The sequence below is a fragment of the Sarcophilus harrisii genome, chromosome 2 (assembly GCF_902635505.1).
Source record: "Sarcophilus harrisii chromosome 2, mSarHar1.11, whole genome shotgun sequence".
Classification (NCBI taxonomy): Eukaryota; Metazoa; Chordata; class Mammalia; order Dasyuromorphia; family Dasyuridae; genus Sarcophilus; species Sarcophilus harrisii.
This window is the reverse complement of record NC_045427.1, coordinates 322,042,114-322,066,282: the sequence shown is the minus strand read 5'-3', so window position 1 is coordinate 322,066,282 and position 24,169 is coordinate 322,042,114. Positions and strand designations below refer to the sequence as shown.

The 24,169-nt window shown below is 34.4% G+C and overlaps 1 protein-coding gene across 1 annotated transcript in view; it reads right to left on the bottom strand.

The window, feature by feature from the left end:
- MTHFD1 (methylenetetrahydrofolate dehydrogenase, cyclohydrolase and formyltetrahydrofolate synthetase 1) overlaps positions 1-24,169 on the bottom strand; it is a 75,687-nt gene that overhangs the window by 32,122 nt on the left and 19,396 nt on the right. Inside the window, exons 2-11 of the mRNA XM_031952703.1 lie at positions 16,549-16,633; positions 12,622-12,681; positions 11,975-12,028; positions 10,214-10,350; positions 9,961-10,061; positions 8,135-8,271; positions 7,419-7,530; positions 4,158-4,285; positions 2,321-2,418; positions 1,996-2,169 (exon numbers count right to left, since the gene is read on the bottom strand). Coding sequence (XP_031808563.1) covers positions 1,996-2,169; positions 2,321-2,418; positions 4,158-4,285; positions 7,419-7,530; positions 8,135-8,271; positions 9,961-10,061; positions 10,214-10,350; positions 11,975-12,028; positions 12,622-12,681; positions 16,549-16,633 — 1,086 coding nt within the window. The remainder of the gene's footprint in view (positions 1-1,995; positions 2,170-2,320; positions 2,419-4,157; positions 4,286-7,418; positions 7,531-8,134; positions 8,272-9,960; positions 10,062-10,213; positions 10,351-11,974; positions 12,029-12,621; positions 12,682-16,548; positions 16,634-24,169) is intronic.

Sequence of the window (24,169 nt, the reverse complement as noted above, 5' to 3'; positions counted from 1 at the left end):
TACAGTCATATGATTGGAATAAAAGACATAGAGAACCTCACTCACTGACAAAGAGACCCTACCTCATGCCACAAATTCTAATTTGTGGCATGAAATAATTCCACGATTACAAAAAATATCCGAGAAGGAAATGCCTGAAATGGCATCATTTCCATTTGTTTTAGGGATCTGATATAGCTCCTAAAACTATGAAATGAAATTAATGTCCTGCCGTGTGACTCCATTCTCCATGGAAGCAGCTACTACAATTTTGGGGGGAGAAATAGAGACCATGGTCATTTATCTATTCGTTAGTCCAGGAAACTGAGCCTCAAATTAGATAAAGATCACGATTTTCCCACTTAACTTATATGTTATTCTTATTACAGTACAATGGGGAAAAAAGCACTGAACTGAAGTTGAGACCTATGCTCTAGTGCTAACCTTACAAATCACTTCACTTCCTTAGAGATAGTTCAGCATCTGTAAAATGAGGGCAGGTATTTCCAGTCACATGGAAAAAATATTCTAAATTACAATTGATTAGAGAAATGCAAATCACAACAACTCTGAGATACCACCTTATACTTCTCAATTGGCTATGATGATCAAAAAAAAAAAAAAAAAAAAAAGATGATAAATATTGGAGGGGAAGTAGGAAAACTAGGGCAACATATTGTTGGTGGAGATGTGAAATGATCCAACAATTCTGGAGAGCAATTTGGTACTATGGCCAAAGAGCTATTAAACTGTGCATACCTTTTGATTTTGCAGTGTCTGTATCTCAAAGAGATCATGAAGGAGAGACAGGGACCCACATGTACAAAAATGTTCATAGCAGACCATTTTTTAATAGCAAGGAACTGGAAACTGAGTGAATGCCCATTAGTTGGTATAATAAGTTACAGTATACTAAGATACCTATAAGAAATGATGGGCAGGATGATTTCAGAAAAGCCTAGAAAGACTTATGCGAACTGATACTTACTGAGTGAAGTGAGTGGAACTAGGAAATATTATATGCAGCAACAAGAAGATTATGTGATGATACTCTTCTCAAGAATGTGTTAAGACAATTCCAATAAAATGCCATCCACATCCAGAGACAACTATGGAGATTGAATGTGGATCAGAGTGTCTTCACCCCCTTTTTTCTGTTGGTTGTTTGCATGTTTTTTTTTTTTCCCCATTTTAATCTAATTTTTCTTGTACACCTATAATGGATGGCTTGTTGTCTTTGGAAAAGGAGGAAGAGATAAAGGGAGAAAAATTTGGAACACAAGGTTTTGCAAAGCTGAATATTGACAACTATCTTAACAAGAGCCAATCTCATTAGCTCTAAAATTCTGACTCATTAAAAATTGCAGATCATCTGATGCAATGATGATAACTCATTTAGAAATATACATCAAATGAGAGATGGCTATCTAATGTACAAAAAATATTTAAGAGCATCATTTTGGAAATAAAGCTGGATCTATCAACTAGAATTGTACAAATTTTTGCATAAGAGTGTAACAGAATATTATTGAGTAAGAAATGACAAGAGGAGTTTAAAGAAATCTGGGAAGATTTGTATGAATTAATGCTGAATTAAGTGAGCAGAACCAGAACAATTTTGCACTGACTATGATAACATAAAGGACAGGAGCTTAGACAGTTTTAAGAACTCTGAACATTGTAAAGACCAGTCATGACTCCAGAAGTCTGTTATCAAACATGTTTCTTTACTTTTGGCAAAGAAGTAATGGATGGTAAGTGTAGATGAAATTTATTATGTGAATTTCTTTTGCTCATACTATTTCCTTACAATGGGAAGGCTTTCTTTTTGGTAGGACTATGGAAAATTAAAAAAGGAACAAGGAAGAGTAAGAATGCTGCTAAAAAAAAAGTCAATGAAATATTCATCTATGTTCATGTTTGTCAAGTTCATAATAAATAAAAGGGGGGGAGGGAAATCTATGGTTAGATTTTGGGTTATCAATCACCTTAGTAAAATATATCAGAAAAACATACCCTGTTACAACCACATATTTTCCATCAGGTTGGTGTTTCAGGCGTTCTAAGGTAGAAAGTAGAACCTTGGCTTTTGTGTGACCATATACTTCCACTTCTTCAGAGAGCAAGCCAATTTCTTTAGCCAAGTAACCAATGGGCTTTGGTGTGCAAGAACGTGATATTTCAATGTCACTTTAAAGAAATATAGAGGAAAATTTTATGTAGTGTTTCATTCAATTTAACAAATTGTTCCCCTCAGAATAAGTGGTTTCTAGAAATACCATAAATATATGCTAATTATATATTTCAGGGAAGAAGGTTCTAATATCAGCAATAAAATTACCTTGGAACAGGGGTCTTCAGGCTAAGATGATTATACTGAATATTCCACTTTCCTGGTATACATTTCTCTAGGAAATGCTTTGCACTTTCTACTGTACTCTAAATAAAAAGAAATAGACAAACACACATACAAAAGATTAATATAACCTTACAAAAGAAAGTAATTATCTGATTTTTCACATGATAACTGATAATGATAAAATGATAAATGATAAGGATAACTGCTCCTTTTCCCGCTTTGGTTCAAAAAGTACATATATTTTAAATCAGGCACTAGAATATCAACAACATAAACATTTGCACATATAAAGGACAGAAAAAGGTACATAAAGTTTCCTTCCATTCTCTTGTATACTAGAAATTAAAAAAAAAAACAAAAAACCACCACTCTCTTAAATGACCAAAAACATTTTCCTACTTTTCCTTAAACTCATCTGCTGAATTTGAGATACTCCAATTTTATGGCAGCAGCAATTTTTTTTTTTTTTAAAAGCTTGTACAAGCTATTTTAGTCGAAAGCACACATTATAAAGTGAGGTTCCACAAAACAAAACTAAAGATATCAATGGAAAGAAATGGTACAACCTGTTAAAATGGCAAGGGATGCTATCTTCTAGGACATCATACCACAGTCACATGTATGATGTAAAGTCCAAATGAAAAACAAATGACACTCAAAATATTTGAAAGACATCTTGGAGTAATAATAACAATGATAGCTGACATATACAGTATTTTAAGTTTACAAGTACTTTTTACAATATCATAAAACAGGAGGCCTTCAGAAACAAAGATGGGGAGGCATGGATAGTGTGATTTGCATTGTCAGGGGGAATACCCATAGGAAAACATAAATTGTAGATCTACTGTAGTAATAAAACAAAGTATCTCATTTTATCCCTCACAGCAACACTGAAAGTAAGTGTGACACATATCATAACCCCTATCATACAGTTGAGGAAATTAAGATTCATAGAGGTTAAGTACCTCAATCAAAATCACAGTTATTCATTATCAAGAAGTGAGATTTCAAACAATTACTGTTGAACATTCTTCTTTGTGATAATAACTCTCCCATTCTCCTCTTCTATCTAATCTGAGTCTATGGTGGAAAGATCCAAGATTCTTGGAATATATCATTTTAGAATTGGAAGGGGAGCTTAGGTCATTTAGTTATGTTTCTTCAGTTTACAGATTAGGAAAGAGATACCCAGATAATTTAAATGATTTTCCCAAGATTAAAAAGTGAGTTATAAGAATCAAGACAAGGATCCAAATTGCTTGAATCTACCTTTAGTGATCTTTCCATTACCTTACAATAAAGAATTATTCACGCACCAGCCCTTAACTCGGGAGTACCCGAGTTCAAATCTGGCCTCAGACACTTAACATGTCCTAGCTGCGTGACCCTGGGCAAGTCACTTAACCCCAATTGCTTTGGGGGGAAGAAAAGAATTATTCACATTGTGCCTTATTTTCAACAAGTTTTCATTCCAGGCTAGCTTGAATACTAGCCAGCAGGCTCTTGGGCTATGCCTCCCTTCATTCATAGTGAGAGTGTGTTTTAAGAAAGAAATGAACATTTTAAAATTAAATATAAATAATTTTAGACATCATCTGGCCATAGCTCCATTCCTGTGGTACAGATATTTTGTTCTACAGTTATGTTATCTTAATCTCCACATAAACTACTCTTCCAGACTCATATACTTATTTATCTTTTCTAAGCATATTTTCAAACCATTTCTGAAACCGAAAGATATAATAAACAACCATTGTCTGTTGTGGCAACTGTTATAAAACATTTCTTATTTTTACTTTTTTGTGAATGGAAATACCTGCATTAACATTGCCACGGTCATAGGTCCAACTCCACCAGGTACTGGGGTAATGTAGGAAGCCTTCTCTTTTGCTTCATGATAAGCCACGTCCCCCACAACTCTTTTTCCATTAGGTTTTGTATTATCTACAGAATAATTTTTAAAAACAGAAAAATCCTTACAAAAATCCAGACTAAATTTTTCACGAATTTCCAGTTCTTCATCCTGTGTTGTTACCAGCTCTGTGCTTCCTATCATATCTGATGGAATGACAGTTATTTTAGACTTTGTACTAAAAACTTAAATGGGCTTAAAATCTTGGGTCCTACCAGGTATAATTCCTTTTTCCTCTTTAAAGGATAGGATAAACAGTAGTTACTAAATTATTAAAATAAACAAATACAAAAAGATAGAAAAACATAATAAAATGCTTAGGCTTTGATAGGCTAACAGGGAAACCTTTTTGCCTGATACCAGGCATTAAAGAAAACCAAAACTGCTCTTTATTTTTTATGCCAATTAACAGTTCCATAATGAACCTTTCTTAAAATGTTAATTTATCAAGGCCTACAAAGGGAGTTTTTAGGTGCACAAAGCCTGAACCCTGTCACAGCTGCCAAATCCCGTTTCTACAGCAACTGTCAGAATTCTGTTAAGCTCCCTGCGTGATCTGAAGAACAATTCAACATCCAATTCCAAAGATGAGCAGCTCCATAAATGTATGCAAAAGGCAAAGAATGTAATTATACTTCCCTCAAAAGGATGCCAAGAACAACTACAAATCTTACCAGCAAAGAATAGTTATTTGAGAGAACAAAAGCAAAGGATACACCATATACTCCTTACACAAAGCAACTCCCACACTTAGTTTCACTGCTTCTCTTAGAAAAGGGGAAGGAGGTCTAGACTTCTGCAGTTTTAAGGTTCAGAGCCAAAATCTGGAATTCCATTGTGAGTGGGGCCTTTCAACATCTGCATGTAATCTTGTTTCAGTCATCAATTTTCTTAGCTTTAATTTTTCTGAAGATGAAGAAGGCTATATTGGGAAGAGCACTGCATTGAGTCAAAAAGACATGGGTTCTAATCCAAGCTCTGACTATTTATAGCATCCTCTGTGATGTTGGGAAATGCTATCTTCTCTAACAAACTTACAAGGATGTTTCTAAAACTAAGATACTGTAAATGAAAGTGCTTTGAAGACACTATGCAAATTTAAGGGATCATGAAGATGCTCATCTATAGAAACCATAACTGTCAATGAATCATATAACTTTTTAATTATAATTTTGTCTTTGCTGATAAAACCAAACCTCCTGTGAAAATTTTAGATTGTGAGACTTTTTGTTTGTTTTAAAGCAGCAAACTGGGAAAGAATACCTATTTCTGAGATTATGCTAAAAGGTTCTGTCAGAGTAACATTTCTGATTAATATAACTATAGCATAAGACAGTCAACTATTGTCTATAAATTGGTTTTTATATTCACCTTAAACTTTCCCTTTTCTATAGTCTTGAATTTAGTCCAACAATGAGATGGACTTACAGACTGATTCCTTGTTTCCAGGAGAATTCCCTTCCCTCCTCAACTCTTAATAAATAGCATCCAGTATAGCAAACACTCAACAGTTTCCAAAATCTACTGTTCAAATCATCAACTTCAATTTTCCTCCAGAATAGCTAAGCTTTATGACATCTCTGTCTTTCTCTCTCTCTGTTGGCTCTTTGTCTGCCTTAGGAATGGTATGATTACCACAGTAGACACTTTTCAACATGAAGATGTGGAAACATTCACAGAATTCCAGCCTCTCAAGTTTGGAAAGGCCCTCAGAGGCCATCTAATCCAACCCTACAAGCGGAAGAATCCCTTTTAGAGCAGTCTCAACAAATAGCCCTCCAGCCTTTGCTTAAAGAATTTCAGACAATGAGGGGACATGCTTTGTCAGGAAATATTCTACATGGAACTGAAACTTGTCTTCCAGAAACTTCTACCTCTGACTTACTTTGGCCTATTGCAGCCAAACATAAGAAGTCTAAGCTCTCTTCCACATGACATCTCTGAAAATACTTGGAAATTGCTATCATGTCCCCTCTAAAGTCTTTTCTTCTACAGGATACACATTCCCAGTTCTATCAGATGATCCCCATATGGCATAGTTCCCATCTTCTCAATATCCCAGTCGTTCTCTTCAACTCTTAATTGGTATCAGCCTCTTGGATTTTTGGTAGGATGATGTTATTTTATGCCTTGAATGTACTACAAAAGTAATAATTAAATAAAGTGAAAGTAGTAATTAAATTAACATTTTAATTACTCAAATGAAGAAATTAATATTAAAGTGATAATTAAATAAGAACCAAGATGTGAGCATCACTCTGTAGAGAACAAAGATGTATCCAAAAAGGTTTGGAAAGTTCAGCTTTTGGTTTCATTTTCTCTACTACTGTTCTTTTTTTTTTTTCCCAAGGAACATAAGAACCAATGTTGCAGAGTTGATAGGGTCTTGTATTACCAATAACAAGACACCGAAGAACAACAGCAAGAAAGAGCTGTTTTTGTTTTATTCATATTGATTCTGAAAAAGGCAAATTGTAGGGGAGGCTGATAAAAGCTTCAAGTTCAAGTAAACATTCTATGATAACTCTTAACCTGTAAGAATAACTGGCTGTCATCTATCAACTTTGTTATTCCATCTCTCTCCATCTCAAAAAGAATAAAGGTGAAGGATGGCAAAGGCTGGAATCTTGTTACACAGAGGGCATAAGATCTTAAACAGAAGAAACTCCAATGTCTCAGGAAGCAGTGAAAATGATGAGTTGTAGGAGAGCAATTTCTTTATAATCCATTAGATAATTGCACTGCAGGAAAAATGAGCTATCAATTATGAGTTACTGCTTTAAAAGCATGGTGAGAGTGGGAGGGAGATTAAATATGGTGAAAACCTGACAGTGAATAATTTTCCTAGCAATTTAATAACTGTACCTCATATTTAAGACTAGAAAGGGAAAAGAAGATTATCTCTCACTTTAAGACTTGAAATAAAATCTAGATGCTATACTTTACATTTATTCAATAATACTAGATTTCATCAACATCATCTAAAAATCACTTCTATATTCCTCCCATCCCACATCATATTAAGGTCCATTTCAGCACAAATTCTAGAAGGATTCTCTTATCACTATTTCATTCAATGTGTACATTCATCACTTACTTCCAACGAATCAAAGGATCTTCCTTTACCCTCCCCAATATTCCAAAAATAACAAATGGAGCACTAACCTGAAACATAGTTGATTCCACAGTCTATTACTATAGCTCCAGGTTTAATCCACTCTCCTTTCACCATTTCAGGTTGTCCAGTTGCAACCACAAGGATATCGGCTTTATTAACCTGTCAAAAAAAAAAGGCGGGGAAAGACAAGCATAGCAATAAATAAAGATAGATACTAGAAATGTATTTTAGGGCATTGAAATGGGAAGATACCATTAGGAACCTTGTATTTTTCCTCTAAGCTACATTAAACAAGCTTTATAGGTCACTTAAGCTTCTTAGAATTTTAATTTCCCCATCTCTAAAACCAGGAGTATGAGCATGTCCTTTGCAGAGACATTATAAAAGAAATTTGCTGGAGGCATTTGGAGAGAAAGATGGAGAGGAAGAAAGCATTACAGATGAGCCAAAGACATAACTAAAAAACCTATTTCCGATACTTGTCTCTTTTCTCTCTGTGAAGGGAAGGATTAGTCTCTTCTTATTATGCATATAGAAATCTTCCTGAACATTTTGATTTAGACATTTGCCTATGATTACAGACATTAAATTAGAATTTAGATTTTATGCTAGGCTAGGGATTTCAATATTGTCAGAAAACAAACTGTCAATGTCTAAGTGCTATTTTGTGACACCCAATCTCCTGAACCCTTATGGCAAAGCATACTTTTTGGTCAACTAATAGTAATAAACCTTATATGTGCACTAGTCCTAAAGATCTTACCTCCTCAGACAACTGGATAGTCTTTGAATGGCAGGTGGTCACTGTGGCATTATTCCATAGAAGCAAGTCATGCATTGGAGCACCAACAATCTTGCTGCGTCCAACCACCACAGCATGTCTACCAGCAATTTGCACTCCTGAAAGCAACCCCAGAATCAATTTCAGACACAAAGGCAAGAGGTATTTTTGTTCTTAATGCTACAGACATCTTACTGGGGTCAGAGGGAATAAATGTTCGTGTATGGGTTTCTATTATAAGTCAGAAACTTTTCAAGTTTCTTCACCTCCCCTCATTCTCAGGTAGAAATTCTCTGCTTCTAAGCTTGACTAACAAATTGAGACTTGGATATGTGCTCTTTCTTGCTGTGGGTTTTCTGGAAGCAATTTAAGCAAAATTCATTCACTGAGTCATAGCAGAGTGGGAAGAAAACCTACACGTATGAAGAAGAAAAACTTGACATAACTTAACAGCAGTACGGTATAAGGTACCAGATTAAATTACAAGAAATAAAAGTTATAAGCAACAAAGAACGGTGAAGGAGTCAGAAAACACAAAGAGAGAAATAAATATAGACAGAGGCTATGACTGGAAAAGAAGGATACCAAGACCAGAGATTTAAAGCTGGAAAGGATCTCATACACAGTTTAACACCTTCATTTTGCAGAGAAGGAAACCAGGGCCCTGGAAAGGGAGGTGACACACAGGAGCCCAAGTTCCCCAATCATTCCCCTGACCCAAACTAAAAATGCCCCATTATCTGGTGAAATAAGGAGAAATCACATATGGAAGCCTGTACCAGACCTATGAGTACGTAGAAGGACTGATAAAATCCTGTAGGAACCTTAGAATGGGCCAGTTGAAAGAGTTCAACAGGAGTACAAAGCAAGTCTGGACAACTGGAAAGGACTTGTGTGGTCCTGCCTGGGAAGAGCATTCAAGCCTTCTGGCAGAAAAGCCTCAAATAAAAGTGGTTGGGTGCAACTCCAAAGTCTCCTATAGGGACCCAGTGTAGAAACAGTTCTAATAGCATCTAAGGCAGGGGAACAGACCAAAGCCATGTGGCAAGAAAGTGGATCTAGGCAGAGCACAATACTGAGGCAACATTGAATACACTTGAGGGTACATTCTAATCTTGTTCACTGCATATGGAATCAGACAAGGCCTGTAAGAACAGAGTCTGACCCAAGCATGGACCATTGTTCTCTTACCCCCAACTTAGATAGGCTAAGACTGCCAATATGAACAAACCAAGAAATACAATAAATACTATGAGGAAATACCTTGGACTTTAACATTAAAAAAAATAATATTAAAAAATTTTACATGTTTTTAGGAAAAATGAATTACCATTCCATTCTTAATGTATATGTATCTATATGTTGACTCCTTATTTATATGTTGAATCTAGCCCTTAGATTGTAAGTTTCTTAAGACCAGGAACAATTTCTTGCCTTTCTTTGAAAATCACCCAACCCTTTGCTCAGTGTATTAAATATTAAGCCCACAAAATGTTTAATAAATGCTTGCTGACTGATGAATAAATGTAGAGACCCCCCCCCAAAATTATAAATAACTAAATCAAAGTATCCATTACTTTAAAAAAAATCAAAAGAAAGATTTTGAATTAATTTGTTATGAACTGATGGCTATAATATATATAAAGCTTGAGGAAAGATGTCCTTTACATAAATTTTGTAGTTCCTTAGTATTAGTAGTAATTAGTAAATTAATGCCAAGTGACATTACATGGAACCAATGAATAGAAAATATAAATGTTAATAGAAGACCTTAAAAAAAAAAGGAGGCTCTGAAAAATTGGCCTTACCTGTCTTTTTGATAAGTTCCAAGCATCCTTTTGGTGTACATGGAATGAAACAATCTCCTAAGTCACCTCTAGCAAGCTTTCCAGCACTGATGCTAGTTAATCTGAAACATTAAATTGAAGGCAGAATAAATAACAAGGCAATTAAGGGCTTTGAACCTTTTTTTAAACAGTGGCAAGAAGTTTCCTGAATAATTAATACATGTTCTAAAGATACAATGACTTTAAAATGAAGTGACTCAAAAGGCAAACACACCCATCCACATCCTTTTCGGGAGCAATGGTATTTGTCACCAGCTCAGTGTTAATGGTCTTCTCTGAATCTAAAGGTAACTGGACCAGGAGTCCATGAACAGCAGGGTCTTCATTCAAAGATGTGATGCATCTTAAAACCTAAAAACAAATTTCTTTAAGTTAAAGAAGGTACAGGGTTGGAATGGAAATTATTGTAAGGCAAAGAATACTGTCTCATTTGCTTTCCAAGAATTCTGGTTTAGATAGTTCCAATAAAAAACCCACTATCGTATAGGTCCTACATATAACTTTCCTGTTAGATCAAAACACTTCCTAATAATATCTCTAGATACTAAGAGGTATGCTGAGATAGTAGTCTAAAAAGGGGTTTTGCAAGGTAGGCAGGAGAGGTGGACATGGGAATCTCTGAGGGAAAATAGTCTAGATCAGCGATTTATTTCATTGTTGTAAGATAGTCTTGATGATGAAGCTCCTACAAATGTAGGTAGCTAGATGAAAACTGTAATTTCTGCAATTTATAGTTCTTAAAGAGATGTCTAGGACACTGAGAGGTTAAGTAATTTGGTCACACAAGTAAATTTGTGTCAAAACTAAGACTTGAATCCAGTTTCTCTGGCATTGAGGCTGGTTCTCTATTATACTACTCTGCTTCTTGGCCTATCTTCTTACTTAGTCATTTAGGACCCTACCATCAGCTTTACTTTTTAATAACTTGTTATTGAAATGCTTTGAATAAGCATTAAAGCTCTACCATCAAGCAATCAACAATCATTTATTAAAAATTTACAAAATGAAAGTTTGTAAAGGTAAAAATGAACTAGTTCCTCAGAATTTCCTTTCTATAGGAGTCAACATATAAGGTCAGAAATGGCCTCATGTAGAGAATGGCATTAAATGAGTTAAGTTTTGAAGAAAACAAAGGATTCTAAAAGGTAGAAGTAAGATGAGAAGGAAATGTATTCAAATCATAAGACTCAGCCTGTGTGCAAAGGTAAGGAGATAGGACAGCATGTCATGTACGAGCAACAAGAAAGTAAGCAAATCTGGCCAGAATGTCAAACCAGTCTGGAAAAATCACCTAAGGTCTGACTGCAAAAGACTTTCAATTCCAAAAAGAAGTTTTTATTTTATTCTAAAGAAAACAGAATCATATAATTTTGTGCTTTAGGAAGATAATTTTGACCACTCTGATATTATGTTATGAGAGAGGAGGTAAAGAATGGCTGCTGGAGCAACAATTAGAAACACATTCCATATTCCAAGTATAAGGGTCTGAAATAAGGTGGTAACCCTTGAGGGTAAAGGAGAGGATATTTAAAAGAGACAATGGATTCAATGTGGAGTTTAACTTTTTATGTAAATTCGTATATAACACCTTTTTACGTGTTTGAGTTATTTTATACTATAACTGTGTCTGTCAAACTCATTTATTAGACTGTATGCTCTATGAAGGCAGTGATCTGGTATTTTTCTTTGCTATTTCCCTCAGTTTTTAGCAAAATGCTCTAAACACAGCAGACATTAAATAGATGTGCGTTCAATGCTGAATAACCTGATCACAGCACTACATCATTTCTTCTGAGTTCTTTCCTATGGACCTAAGATATGAGGCAAGGTACATACATATCCACACACAGACAGACATACAGACACAGATACATAGACACAGACACACACATATCCTTAGTCCTGAAAATGTCTATACATGTCCATAATCATGATATGGAACAATAAGGTGTTCTACATGGGCCCAACAGCTTACCTCTGCTTCACTTGAGGTCTTTGGTAGTTTAATATGTGTGGCTCTGATTCCAATCTGTAAGAATAAACATGTAAAACATATTTAATAATCTAACTAGCCAGAAGTGGAAGAACTGGAAGATAGTTAAAGGATATTATTTGTCATTAAATTCCTATGTCCTAAAAGAATCTGTAGCATTCTAATGATTAGGATAAATCATCCCCTGGGGAGTCCTGAAGACCCTTTCAAGGAGTTCACAAACTTAAAACAATTTTTATAACAATACTAAAACTCTGAATTTCTGAGATGGTCAACAATGACAGTATATAGCCCACAAGCTCTTCAGATGGAGTCTTCAATAACTTTTAAGAGTGTAAAAGAGGCTCAGAGACCAAAAAGTTCACAAACCACTGTTATACAATTACTCATTTATTTTCCCCCAGTACTTCAGATTTATTGTGTTCCTTTAATTTTTCCATTCTAGCTCTCTATTTAAGAAGCAAAGCAAATATTAAAAAAAGAGTCTCTAGTTAAAAGCCACTTATTTCTAATTTGTAATACAAATCAAATTAGGATAAAGGTATCAGAATTTTAATTGGAAGGAGAGGGGTAAAGAAGTGATGATAGGGAATCCTTGTGCTAGCTAGTAGTATCAGCTAAGATTTTACCTCCTCAGCAGCTTTTAGTTTCATACTTATATAAAGATTTGAATCATCTCTATCTCCAACCTAGAATAAACAAATACAAAGATATTTAATGAGGTATAATATACAAAAAAGCCATTAGATTTTAGTTTGATAAAGTTGTGGTTTTGTTTTTAAGAAACAAACCTTATTACAGTTAGCTTTGGGGAATGTAATATATCTAGGAGAATTTAACACAGAAATACACAACCTTTGGAAATCAATAATCAGATACAGTTATCTTCCAATATCTGAGTAAACAAAGATATATTCAACAAACACAAACGAGAATCTAATATTCCCTTCTTCCTTCTCACATTTAAAGCTGAGGAAACTATGAAGATTGCTTTTCTAGAGCCGTCTTTTAAGAAATCTGTTACCCTTGTTATCTGTTAACTTGTTCCTAAGACAAAGAATTGTGCAGCTCTTGTTGGCAATAAACATTTGCAGGAAAATAAAACAATTTTAGTATCTTGTTATGAAATCAATTTTACACAGAAAAACATATAAAGTAAGCAAAATTAGGAAAATAATATATACAATGATTTAAATAATGTAAATGCAAAGATTTGCTTTGCAATTTACCTGAGTTCAACTACCTTTTAGTGTTTTTTTTTTTTTTAATTTACATAATAGCTATCACAGTGTATACTAGAATTGTCAAACACTCTACATATAAAACCAGCAGGAATCAGATCAAAATAGAATTAGGGAATATTCAAGAAAATAAAAATACAATACAATATGGGAAATGTTAATTTGTAGTTTCCTAAGTCAATATGTGACCCCTCCAAGAATCCACTTCTACCATTGGTTTGCTTGGTTTTGCTTTCCTTGTTTTGTATCTGTTCATATTAGCTTTCCCATGTTTCTCTGAATCCTTCAAAGTCATCCTTTCTCATAGAAACAAGTGTTCCAGTATACTTTCCTCTTTTCTCCTCTATGCTCTCTACAAATGAGCTACTTTGGTTGTCTTTATCTTCCTCAAAAATAAGTCATCTCTAGTCTCCTCACCTTTCATACCCAGATTTCTCACTTTCCTCAATGGAATCCTCCAAGACTCAAGTTCAGAACCTATATTCTGAAGGAGGCCCTTCACAGTCCTCGCCATTGTTAGTGCTTTCACTCTAGAAATCAATCTTCATTTACACTGTATACATCTTATATACAAAATTTTTTTTTTCATATTTTCTCCACTAAGTCATAAGATCTTTGAAGGCAGGGGCCATGTCTCCACTCCCTCACCTTTTTTTGGGTATCTTAGCATTTAACACAGTACCCCAAATAAAACAAGCATTTATTAACAAATATTGTTAACCAATTGACATTTATGTATAACAATTTATTCATCTATTCTCCATTTTATAGGAAATTCATTTTGTTTCTAGCTTTTTTGCTATCACAAAAATGTACCACTTACAAGACTAAATCTCTCGATGTCCCTAGGCAACTTTGACAGGGAATTCCTTATCAGAAGCTCCCAGTATTAATGGAATCCCAGGTCCAGCTATAAAAAAGAATTGCAATTTAAAAATTCATGTGCCATGAGTCATCAGTAAAGGACCTGAGTATTGTCTGCATAATGTACAACTAATAATAAGAATGAGGTCATGGGAATTATGTATTGGACTGTACTGGGTTTTATAGGAAAAAGATAAAGAATATAATTTGACTGAAGTACACACAATCAAGATGCCAAAATCAATTTTGGAAGAAATCTGGTTCCTTTATTCAGATTCCAAAGAAAGATGTGTTACTCTAAAAATAGGCATCATCACTGATATTGTGTATTTTATTCTCTTGGGCAAAAAAAAATAATTATTTTCTCTCTCTCTCACAGAGTTTTTCATTTTACATTATTAAATATTAAATCTTGTAAATAAAAGTGGCAAAAAAAAAAAGGCTTCATAATCAGATTTAACTCTATTTGATGCAGCCTCCTACTTAGTTGCTACTATTCTTATGTAGTATACAGGAAAAAAACAAAAACAATGGATTTGTAGTAAAAATGCCTAGGCTGAAGTTCTATGGCCTTGATCATCTAGATCAGATTAATATCCGAGATTCCTTTAGGCTCTAAAATACATATGGCTCAGCTCTGAGTTTCATTTTTCTCACCAAAAATATGGGAATAATATGTATTACCTATCAGTAGGGTGTTGTGAGATTCTCATAAAAGGAATAGAAAGGAAAATATAATTTAGAAACACCCAAATGTGAGCTATTATTGCTTACACTACAAAGATTCAAAACATATCTATTTACCATGGGCCAAAGTGTCTATCATCTTTCCCCTAGCTCCCTCAACAAAAAGAAGCAATTGTTTCTAAGTGAATAAATTACCAATGACCAATGGTTTAATTGATCATTAATTAAAATGATTAATTTTTATCTTTTTTTTTTGGGGGGGGAATATGGGGAACACTATAACACATATTCCTTATATATGTTTGGCATAGGAGACAGTCCTAAACTTATACATAAATTGCTTTCCTTCAGTTTAAAACACCTTCCCCTAACCCCTATAGAACTCACTTTTATCTATCAAATTCTATTATTTACTATATAATCATGTAGGATCTAACAACAGCCCTTCTAGTATTTCTTGAACTGTTTAAAAAATCTTTGATTGTTATTTAATTTTTTTGCATGCCTTTGGGTTTTATTATTATTAGATTAAATCTTGAGGACAAGGTTCCATTCTATACTTTTCTGATATTACTGCCTTGTTAAGATTTGCTTTTACTTATTCTGAAAGTTTGTTTTTAGTTGTCTTGTAATACCTATGAGTTATTTCTCCATAGAAATGATGTTTTATGCAAGCATTTGGCTCACTGTAAAAAGGCAACTTTATTCATATATGTGAAAATTCAAAGCACTTCTCTTATCAAAACATGGTAACAAATATCTCAGATTCTTTCCTGAGTTTTCACAATAGTCTTATTCCTATATAATGCATATATAAAATCCAAATTTGATATCACTGATTATATATGAATAAAATAATCCAGAATTACTAATAAATACCTCATACTTCAGTCTTATCGTGGGTCAATTGTCTATTAAGACTCAACATTACTATAAAGCAGCTATTTTCACACATACCTGCTTGTGAATTAGAAGTTCATTCAAGACATATATAATATAAAGCAAGGGTAAGTATTATTTAAAAAGCCCAATTAATTTTATTTCCCCAATTCCTTGTCTAATCATATATAATTCATATTATGAACCACTGTCCTGTATATCACAAGAGACAAATATCTGAGGTAAATCCATCAAAGATATGCATCCTGGTAAATACCTGCAAAGCAGCCAAGTAGAATCAATGTTTTTTTTTTGCTTTATGAAAACAGTATAGGTTAACCTATCCAAACAAGTTAGGTAGAGAAGGTTAGACAGAAGTCTTTAAAACAGTATTGATAAAGAAAAATGTTATTATGAAAACCTGCTTGATCATGACATATGTTTTCTCTCTTTAATAAACCTCCCCAGATAAATAAAGAAATAACCAGTTCTTGGATATTCTAAGCACAGTTCTATAACATACTTTTGATTTTCACAGCAATTTGTAAAAAAGTAAAAAACAAAACAAAACAAAAAAATCACAGAAGAGAACATGTGTCGGGAATATAACCACAGGTCTTCAAATTGTCTTTCCTTCTTAGCAACCCCAACCTTTCTAATAGGGAAAAATTTGCAACAAAAAGCAACAGTGGCAAGATAATGGGGAAAGAAAATTATGTTACACAGTATCCATTCCTAACAAAGATTTCACAAGGAGTAAGATAATATATCTGGAAGCTGAAAGCATGCATAGTGTGTGGTAAGGTAATATTACAATTTTGTATTTCAAATGAAAACTGCTTATTTCCCATGGGTCAAATTATTCTAATGAAGACATCATAATACCTGTATAATCGCCAGGCCTGGCCTGAAACCTGGAACCTGTTCCCGCATTTGAGTAACTTGGCTCTTCAGTCTCTCTCTTACTTGCCTAGGGGAAAAAAAAAAAAGGTTAGACCCTTAGCTACTGACCAGAAATCACAATCTAGGAAATTAAGATGTATTTTTCTCTCTGAAATTAAAACTAAAATTATTATAAAGAGACTAGTCTCCTCACACTCTCTTTGGAATTATAAAGCAATGGAACATTCAAAACTGAATTAGAAATGAAACCCAAAGGTAAATACTCCATCTGGCACTAAATTTAGGCTCCTTGTATTGTTTCAGGGTTCAAGTTTCCTTGTCCTCACTGGTTAAGCAGAAAAGCTGATGTTCTTAAAACAAAATTATTTCACAATTAAAATGAATAAGAAAAAGACAGTTCAAGTCCAAGGGAAATTCATATGTAAAGGTGATGGAAAGACTGACTACCTTACAGGCTATTCATTCTCCATTTCTGCACCACCCATACAGGCCCTTGACTGCTCTGTGGATATTACCTGGCTCTTCTCTGGCAATAAGAAAGCAGCCCTTTAAAGCCAAATTCACTGAAGACCCTATTCCAGTGTCCCAAATCGACAACGCAGGAACAAAAAAACAATTATCATTACTGAGAGGTAATGAGGGGAAAAGTAATTTAATAGATGATAGTACAATCCAAATGTTTCATAGAACAAGGTGAAAAGGAAGCAATGAAGTAGAGAGGCAATTAGTCCATCCTACAATCCCTAACCTATTACACACAATTAAGAGTGGGGAAATATGACAAATGTTATTTCATAAAAATGTGAAATAGAATCGTTAGCACAGATTTGGGGGAACAAAAGATTTGAAATATTGACTCAACTCCTAGTATCATCAGTAATTTGACTCAAGAAAGTCTAAGGACATTTCTGTGGGTTAAAAGAGAAAATGAATGAATGGCATTCACCATGCTACCCCACCTAATATTAACCCCACCCCCAACCCAGTACCCTGGAAACTAATTAATTAATGTTTAGAGCTGAGTTCTTGAACATCCTATTCCTTTACCTTTCTTAACATAACTTCCCCTATTCATTGATATAATACCTGATCTCACAGACCATTTCAATGGCTTCTTAATTGGTCTCCTTGTCCCTTCCATTCCAATTCATTCTCCAAAGTATTAGTGGGATGTACCAAAGATTTGTACTCTTGGCAGGCATGAAAGCTTTGTTTACCAAACTTACCAAACAGAAAATTTTAGGGATAAGCTAACATGGGAAATGAGAAAATCAGAATACCCAAAGTTCTCAAAAGAACAGAGAATTACAAACTATGGCTTGATGGCCAAACCCAGCCTGTGAATGAGAGCTAAGAATGGTCTTTACATTTTAAACTTTACTTTAAACATGTAAAAACCATTCCCAGCTTGTTCACTATGCTGTCATCATTGCTGCCCTCTGGACAAGAATAATGAGCTCAATCTGATGAGATGACATTTAACTGGGGGCAAACGTCAAGTCCTACATTTGGATCAAAAAAATTCAACTGCACAAGTGTATGAATGAGTAAATAGGAAAATATATCAATTTTAGTGAAAAATAGCCTGGGAATTCTGTAGACTACAATTTTAATATGAATCACAGTTTGATAAGGCAGCAAAAAACTAATGCAATCTTAGATTTCATTAAGAGAGGAGATGAGAACTTGGAAAAAGGAAAACAGCTTCAAAACTGACACATACTTGTGCCTGACCATGGAAAGCTGTTATAAGCCCTACATTCTTCATCTGTAAAATCAGGATAAAAATGTTTGAGCACTTATTTCACAGGATTGTTCTGAACATAAAATTACAAAATGTAAGTAAAAGCATTTTATATTACTACATGCAATAAGAATTAGCCTTATTCTGCTGGATCTGTAAAAGTGAACCAGGGGCAATGAGAAGTTTTTTTTTTTTTTTTTTTTAAATTTACATCTTTATTTTATTTATTTATTTATTTATTTATTTATTTATTTATTTATTTATTTATTTATTTTTATTTAATAGCCTTTTATTTACAGGTTATATGCATGGGTAACTTTACAGCATTAACAATTGCCAAACCTCTTGTTCCAATTTTTCACCTCTTAACCCCCACCCCCCCTAGATGGCAGGATGACCAGTAGATATTAAATATATTAAAATATAAATTAGATACACAATAAGTATACATGACCAAAACGTTATTTTGCTGTACAAAAAGAATCAGACTCTGAAATATTGTACAATTAGCTTGTGAAGGAAATCAAAAATGTAGGTGGGCATAAATATAGGGATTAGAATTCAATGTAATGGTTTTAGTCATCTCCCAGAGTTCTTTCTCTGGGCGTAGCTGGTTCAGTTCATTACTGCTCCATTGGAAATGATTTGGTTGATCTCATTGCTGAGGATGGCCAGGTCCATCAGAACTGGTCATCATATAGTATTGTTGTTGAAGTATATAATGATCTCCTGGTCCTGCTCATTTCACTCAGCATCAGTTCGTGTAAGTCTCTCCAGGCCTTTCTGAAATCATCCTGTTGGTCATTTCTTACAGAACAGTAATATTCCATAATATTCATATACCACAATTTATTCAGCCATTCTCCAACTGATGGGCATCCACTCAGTTTCCAGTTTCTAGCCACTACAAAGAGGGCTGCCACAAACATTCGTGCTCATACAGGTCCCTTTCCCTTCTTTATGATCTCTTTGGGATATAAGCCCAGTAGTAACACTGCTGGATCAAAGGGTATGCAGTTTGATAACTTTTTGAGCATAGTTCCAAACTACTCTCCAAAATGGTTGAATTTGTTCACAACTCCACTGACAATGCATCAATGTCCCAGTTTTCCCACATCCCCTCCAACAATCATCATTATTTTTTCCTGTCATCTTAGCCAATCTGACAGGTGTGTAGTGGTATCTTAAGAGTTGTCTTAATTTGCATTTCAATGAGAAGTTTCAAGGGCAGATTTCAGTTCTATATAAGGAGAAACTTCCCAACTCTGTAAAAGCAGAAGGGACTGGACTGTAGAACTAATATTTTTAGGCAGAAACTGATGGGTCATTATTAGAGATGTTGTAGATGTAATTTTTCTTTTTTTTTTTTTGCTGAGGCAGTTGGGGTCAAGTGACTTGTCCAGGGTCACACAGCTAGGAAGTGTTAAGTGTCTGAGGCCAGATTTGAACTCGGATCCTCCTGACTTCAGGAGTAGTACTCTATCCACTGCGCCACCTAGCTGCCCCTTAGATGTAATTTTTCTTGAGGTACTGTTTGATTTAGATGACCCTTACAGAGATTCTATCCAACTCTGAGGTTCTACAAATTAGTGTGCAACCTCTTAAAAGTATTTAGAGGAGATACTGTGGGCCAGAAGTGGTCTATGAGCCAATGAAAATCATATCAATAGTTGAGGCATTATTGTTGGTGGAGTTGTGAACGAATCCAACCATTTTGGAGAGTAGTTTGGAACTATGCTCAAAAAGTTATCAAACTGTGCATACCCTTTGATCCAGCAGTGTTACTACTGGGATTATATCCCAAAGAGATTATAAAGAAGGGAAAGGGACCTGTATGTGCACGAATGTTTGTGGCAGCCCTTTTTGTAGTGGCTAAAAACTGGAAACTGAATGGATGTCCATCAGTTGGAGAATGGCTGAATAAATTGTGGTATATGAAAATTATGGAATATTACTGTTCTGTAAGAAATGACCAACAGGATAATTTCAGAAAGGCCTGGAGAGACTTACACGAACTGATGCTGAGTGAAATGAGCAGGACCAGGAGATCATTATATACTTCAACAACAATACTATATGATGACCAGTTCTGATCGATCAGGCCATCCTCAGCAACGAGATCAACCAAATCATTTCTAATGGAGCAGTAATGAACTGAACTAGCTATGCCCAGAAAAAGAACTCTGGGAGATGACTAAAAACCATTACATTGAATTCCCAATCCCTATATTTATGTACACCTGCATTTTTGATTTCCTTCACAAGCTAATTGTACAATATTTCAGAGTCTGATTCTTTTTGTACAGCAAAATAACATTTTGGTCAGGTATACTTATTGTGTATCTAATTTATATTTTAATATATTTAACATCTACTGGTCATCCTGCCATCTAGGGGAGGGGTTGGGGGGGGGGTAAGAGGTGAAAAATTGGAACAAGAGGTTTGGCAATTGTTAATGCTGTAAAGTTACCCATGTATATATCCTGTAAATAAAAGGCTATTAAAAAAAAAATATATATATATATATATATAAATAGTTGAGGCATTAATTTAAAAGTACTGATTGTGCCTAAAGTGGGAATTATAGACTATAAATGTATATGATCAACACCCCAAAAATGTAAATTATAAAACAAGTGTTTTCATTAACGCTTAATGACCAGCAGCAACAACAACAAAATCAAACTTACAAAGTGGTAAAATCCTACATTAAACCCTTAGCCTTCACCAAAATAGAATTAAATGAATTAACAAATAAATAAAACTATTTCTGCTTTAGGTTCCCTTATATATGTTTTAAGTTCCGATGCCTTTGAATTGATCTTTCTTTTTTACATAGTTGCAGTTATTATGGATCCAATTCTGGTTTGGCTGATAAGTAGCTTGCATAGGTTTTCTCATATTCCTTGTATTCCACATATTTATCTTTTTTATAGCACCATAATATTCCATTCCATTAACATAACAACTTATTGCACTATTCTCCAATTACTGTCACATAAGTTGTTTCCATTTATTGTTATTTCAAATGGAGCAATTATGAATAAGAAAATGATGATGGGAACCTGAGGGGAAATGATATCTTCCTAAAATTTGTTTCAGGGCAGGAAAAGAAATCTAGACCTAGTCTAACACATATCCTAGAAAGTAGAAAAGCATATTTTAAAGAGTTTAGGGAAAAGATAGCTAGAATCTCTGATGGACTAAAATTTCACAAAGGAAGACAAGACTAGAGAAAATGGGAAATGCTAAAGACATTCTGAAAACCCCCCCCAAAAAATCAATTCCAAAAATGAAGAAAATGAGATTTGACCAATGATTACACCCAAGGAAATTCATTAACCAGTTTGGCTATAAAAGAAATGTAGAAAAGATAAAAACAAGGTGAGGAAGCCAAGGATGAATATAAACACCAGGACAAGATATTGATTGCACTGGAATGACTAACAGGAAGCTGATATCCAAAATAAGTAATATGAGCACTTAGTTGTACGTGATAGATCCAAGTCATCTGACCCAGATGAACTAACTGGAGAAAGGCAAATGTCTTGATTTTTTTTAAAAAAGGGAAGCAAGAAGATTATGTCAACTAAATTCCCAGAAAAATTCTAGCACAAACCATTAAAAAGATGATAAACTTCTAAAAGAAGAAACATGGCTTACAAGGGTCATGCTAGACTGCCTTGGTTCCCCCCCCCCCCTTTTTTTTGACAAGGTTACTAAACTAGTTATTAGATGGGGAGGTGACTGTGAATTGAGTTTACTTAGAGTTTAATAAACCTTATGATAAAGCAAATCATACTGTTTTGCTGAAGAAAAGAGATGTGTATGTAACAACATAATCAAGATGGATTCAGAACGGATTGGATGGCCACAAGAACAGTTATTAATTGTTCAATGTTAAAGTGACAGGAATCCTCCTTTGGAGGGCTACAGGGATTTGTGCTTGGCCAAATGTTGGTTAACTTAAAAAAAAAAGTAATGGATAAATATTTATTATTTGCAGAATAATAAATTTGCAGAAGACACAAAGCTAAAGGAAGACAGCTGGCCACAGTGAATAATTGAATTGTGATTCAAAAGGATCTTAATAGACTAAAGCACTGGATTGAAGCTAATAATAATAATAAGAAATTAATTAAGGATAATGAAATTCATTAAGGATAACTCCTGCACATGTACCAAAAAGTCAGCTTCCCAAATATGAGATGGGTTAGGAGTAAGGAATATTGGTGAAGGAGGGGATTTTAAGAAAGTAGTTGTGGCAGCTAAAAAAAAATCTAATGTGATCTTGGACTGCATTAGGAGAAGCATAACTTCCAAGAAGGTGGTGTACTCTGCCTCCAACTTGAGCATTATGTTCAGTTCAAGGTAATGAAATTTAAAAAAAAAAAATGAACAAATAAACCAGACAAAGTCCAGAGGAGGGCAACAAGGATAGTAAAGGATCTTGGGTCCATATCATCTAGGGATTTGCTGAAAAAATTAGAAATATTTTCTTTGGAGAAAAGACTCAGGGAGGAAGTGACAACTCTCTGCAAGTGTCTGAGAAACTATGATGTGAAAGAGGGGTTAGACTTGTTTAGTTTGACCTCAAGGAACAGAATTAGATTATTGGTAGAGGGTGGAGACAAAGTTAGGTTTGATTTAAAGGGGGAGGAGGACTTTTTTCCCTAGATCTTCAGAGATTAGAAACTACTCATCCTGTTTCATATAGTGAAGATTCTTTGTTTATGAGTTGGATAATATAGAAGGCCAGTATTGAGTGGGTGCATGAACAGGAGGAATCTGGTCTAGGTATTGCTTGGAACCTGCTCTCTGTGAAGGCTCTGCTGGGCACTGGCTCACCATCTCTTTAACAATGAAGGAAAGCCATATGCTAGATAAATTTAAGATAATCTTGATAGAGAATGCATGTGACAGGAAGAAAGCAGTATGCTTTCTATGCTATATACTATGCTATTTACAACTCTGTTTTGACAAATATTTTGCCATTGATAATTTCTGTTACTGATGACCTTGTTACAATAAATATCTTGTTACTGCTAGTTAAACGGAGTTAATGTAACACTAGTCTAAAGAGTATATAAACCTTGGTGCTCAGATTAATAAACGAAGATTGCAAAGCCTATCTTCCACCTGGCCTCAGATATTCATTTACTCTTGGTGTTCACTGGAGCTGGATTCTAACAGGATTAGATGATCACTGAAATCCCTTCCAGTTCTCAAATTTTGTGATAATTATTTTCTCTTCTTTTTATGATTTTTTTTTGGGGGGGGAAATGAAGTCTAATATCATACCTCTTTTTTTCACCCAAACTCAGAGAAAATTGTGTGGCCTACTCATTAACTGGGGGAAATAAAATTGATGTAACCTTTAGAAGTGTAACTTCAGATGTTTTTGATTTGCATTTCTCTTATTAGTAGAAATTATATTTTTTTCATAAAGCTGTTGATTGCTTCCCATTTTTTAAGAATACCATTCACAATCTCATATTTTTATCAAACCTTTATACATTTACACTGCATGTAGTAGCTTAGCTTTTTGTATAATCCTCCTTTTCTATTCATTGTATATTGAATTATTCATATCTACTTTCATTGCTTCTAGTGACTCCATTCCTCTCATTCACTTCTCAAATTTCTACAATCTTATTTCTGGCCTCATCATTAAATTGAAAGTTCTATCAACTAAAACTACTGACCATTCTTTTCTCCTGTACGCTCTCGCTTTTGAGTTTTCATACCACTGTCATCTTTTGGTTCTCCTCATACTTGTCTCACCACTCCTTAGTCCTCTTTGTTGAGTCATCTTATAATATCTAACTGTGAATACAACCTAAGCCTCTATCCTAGGTC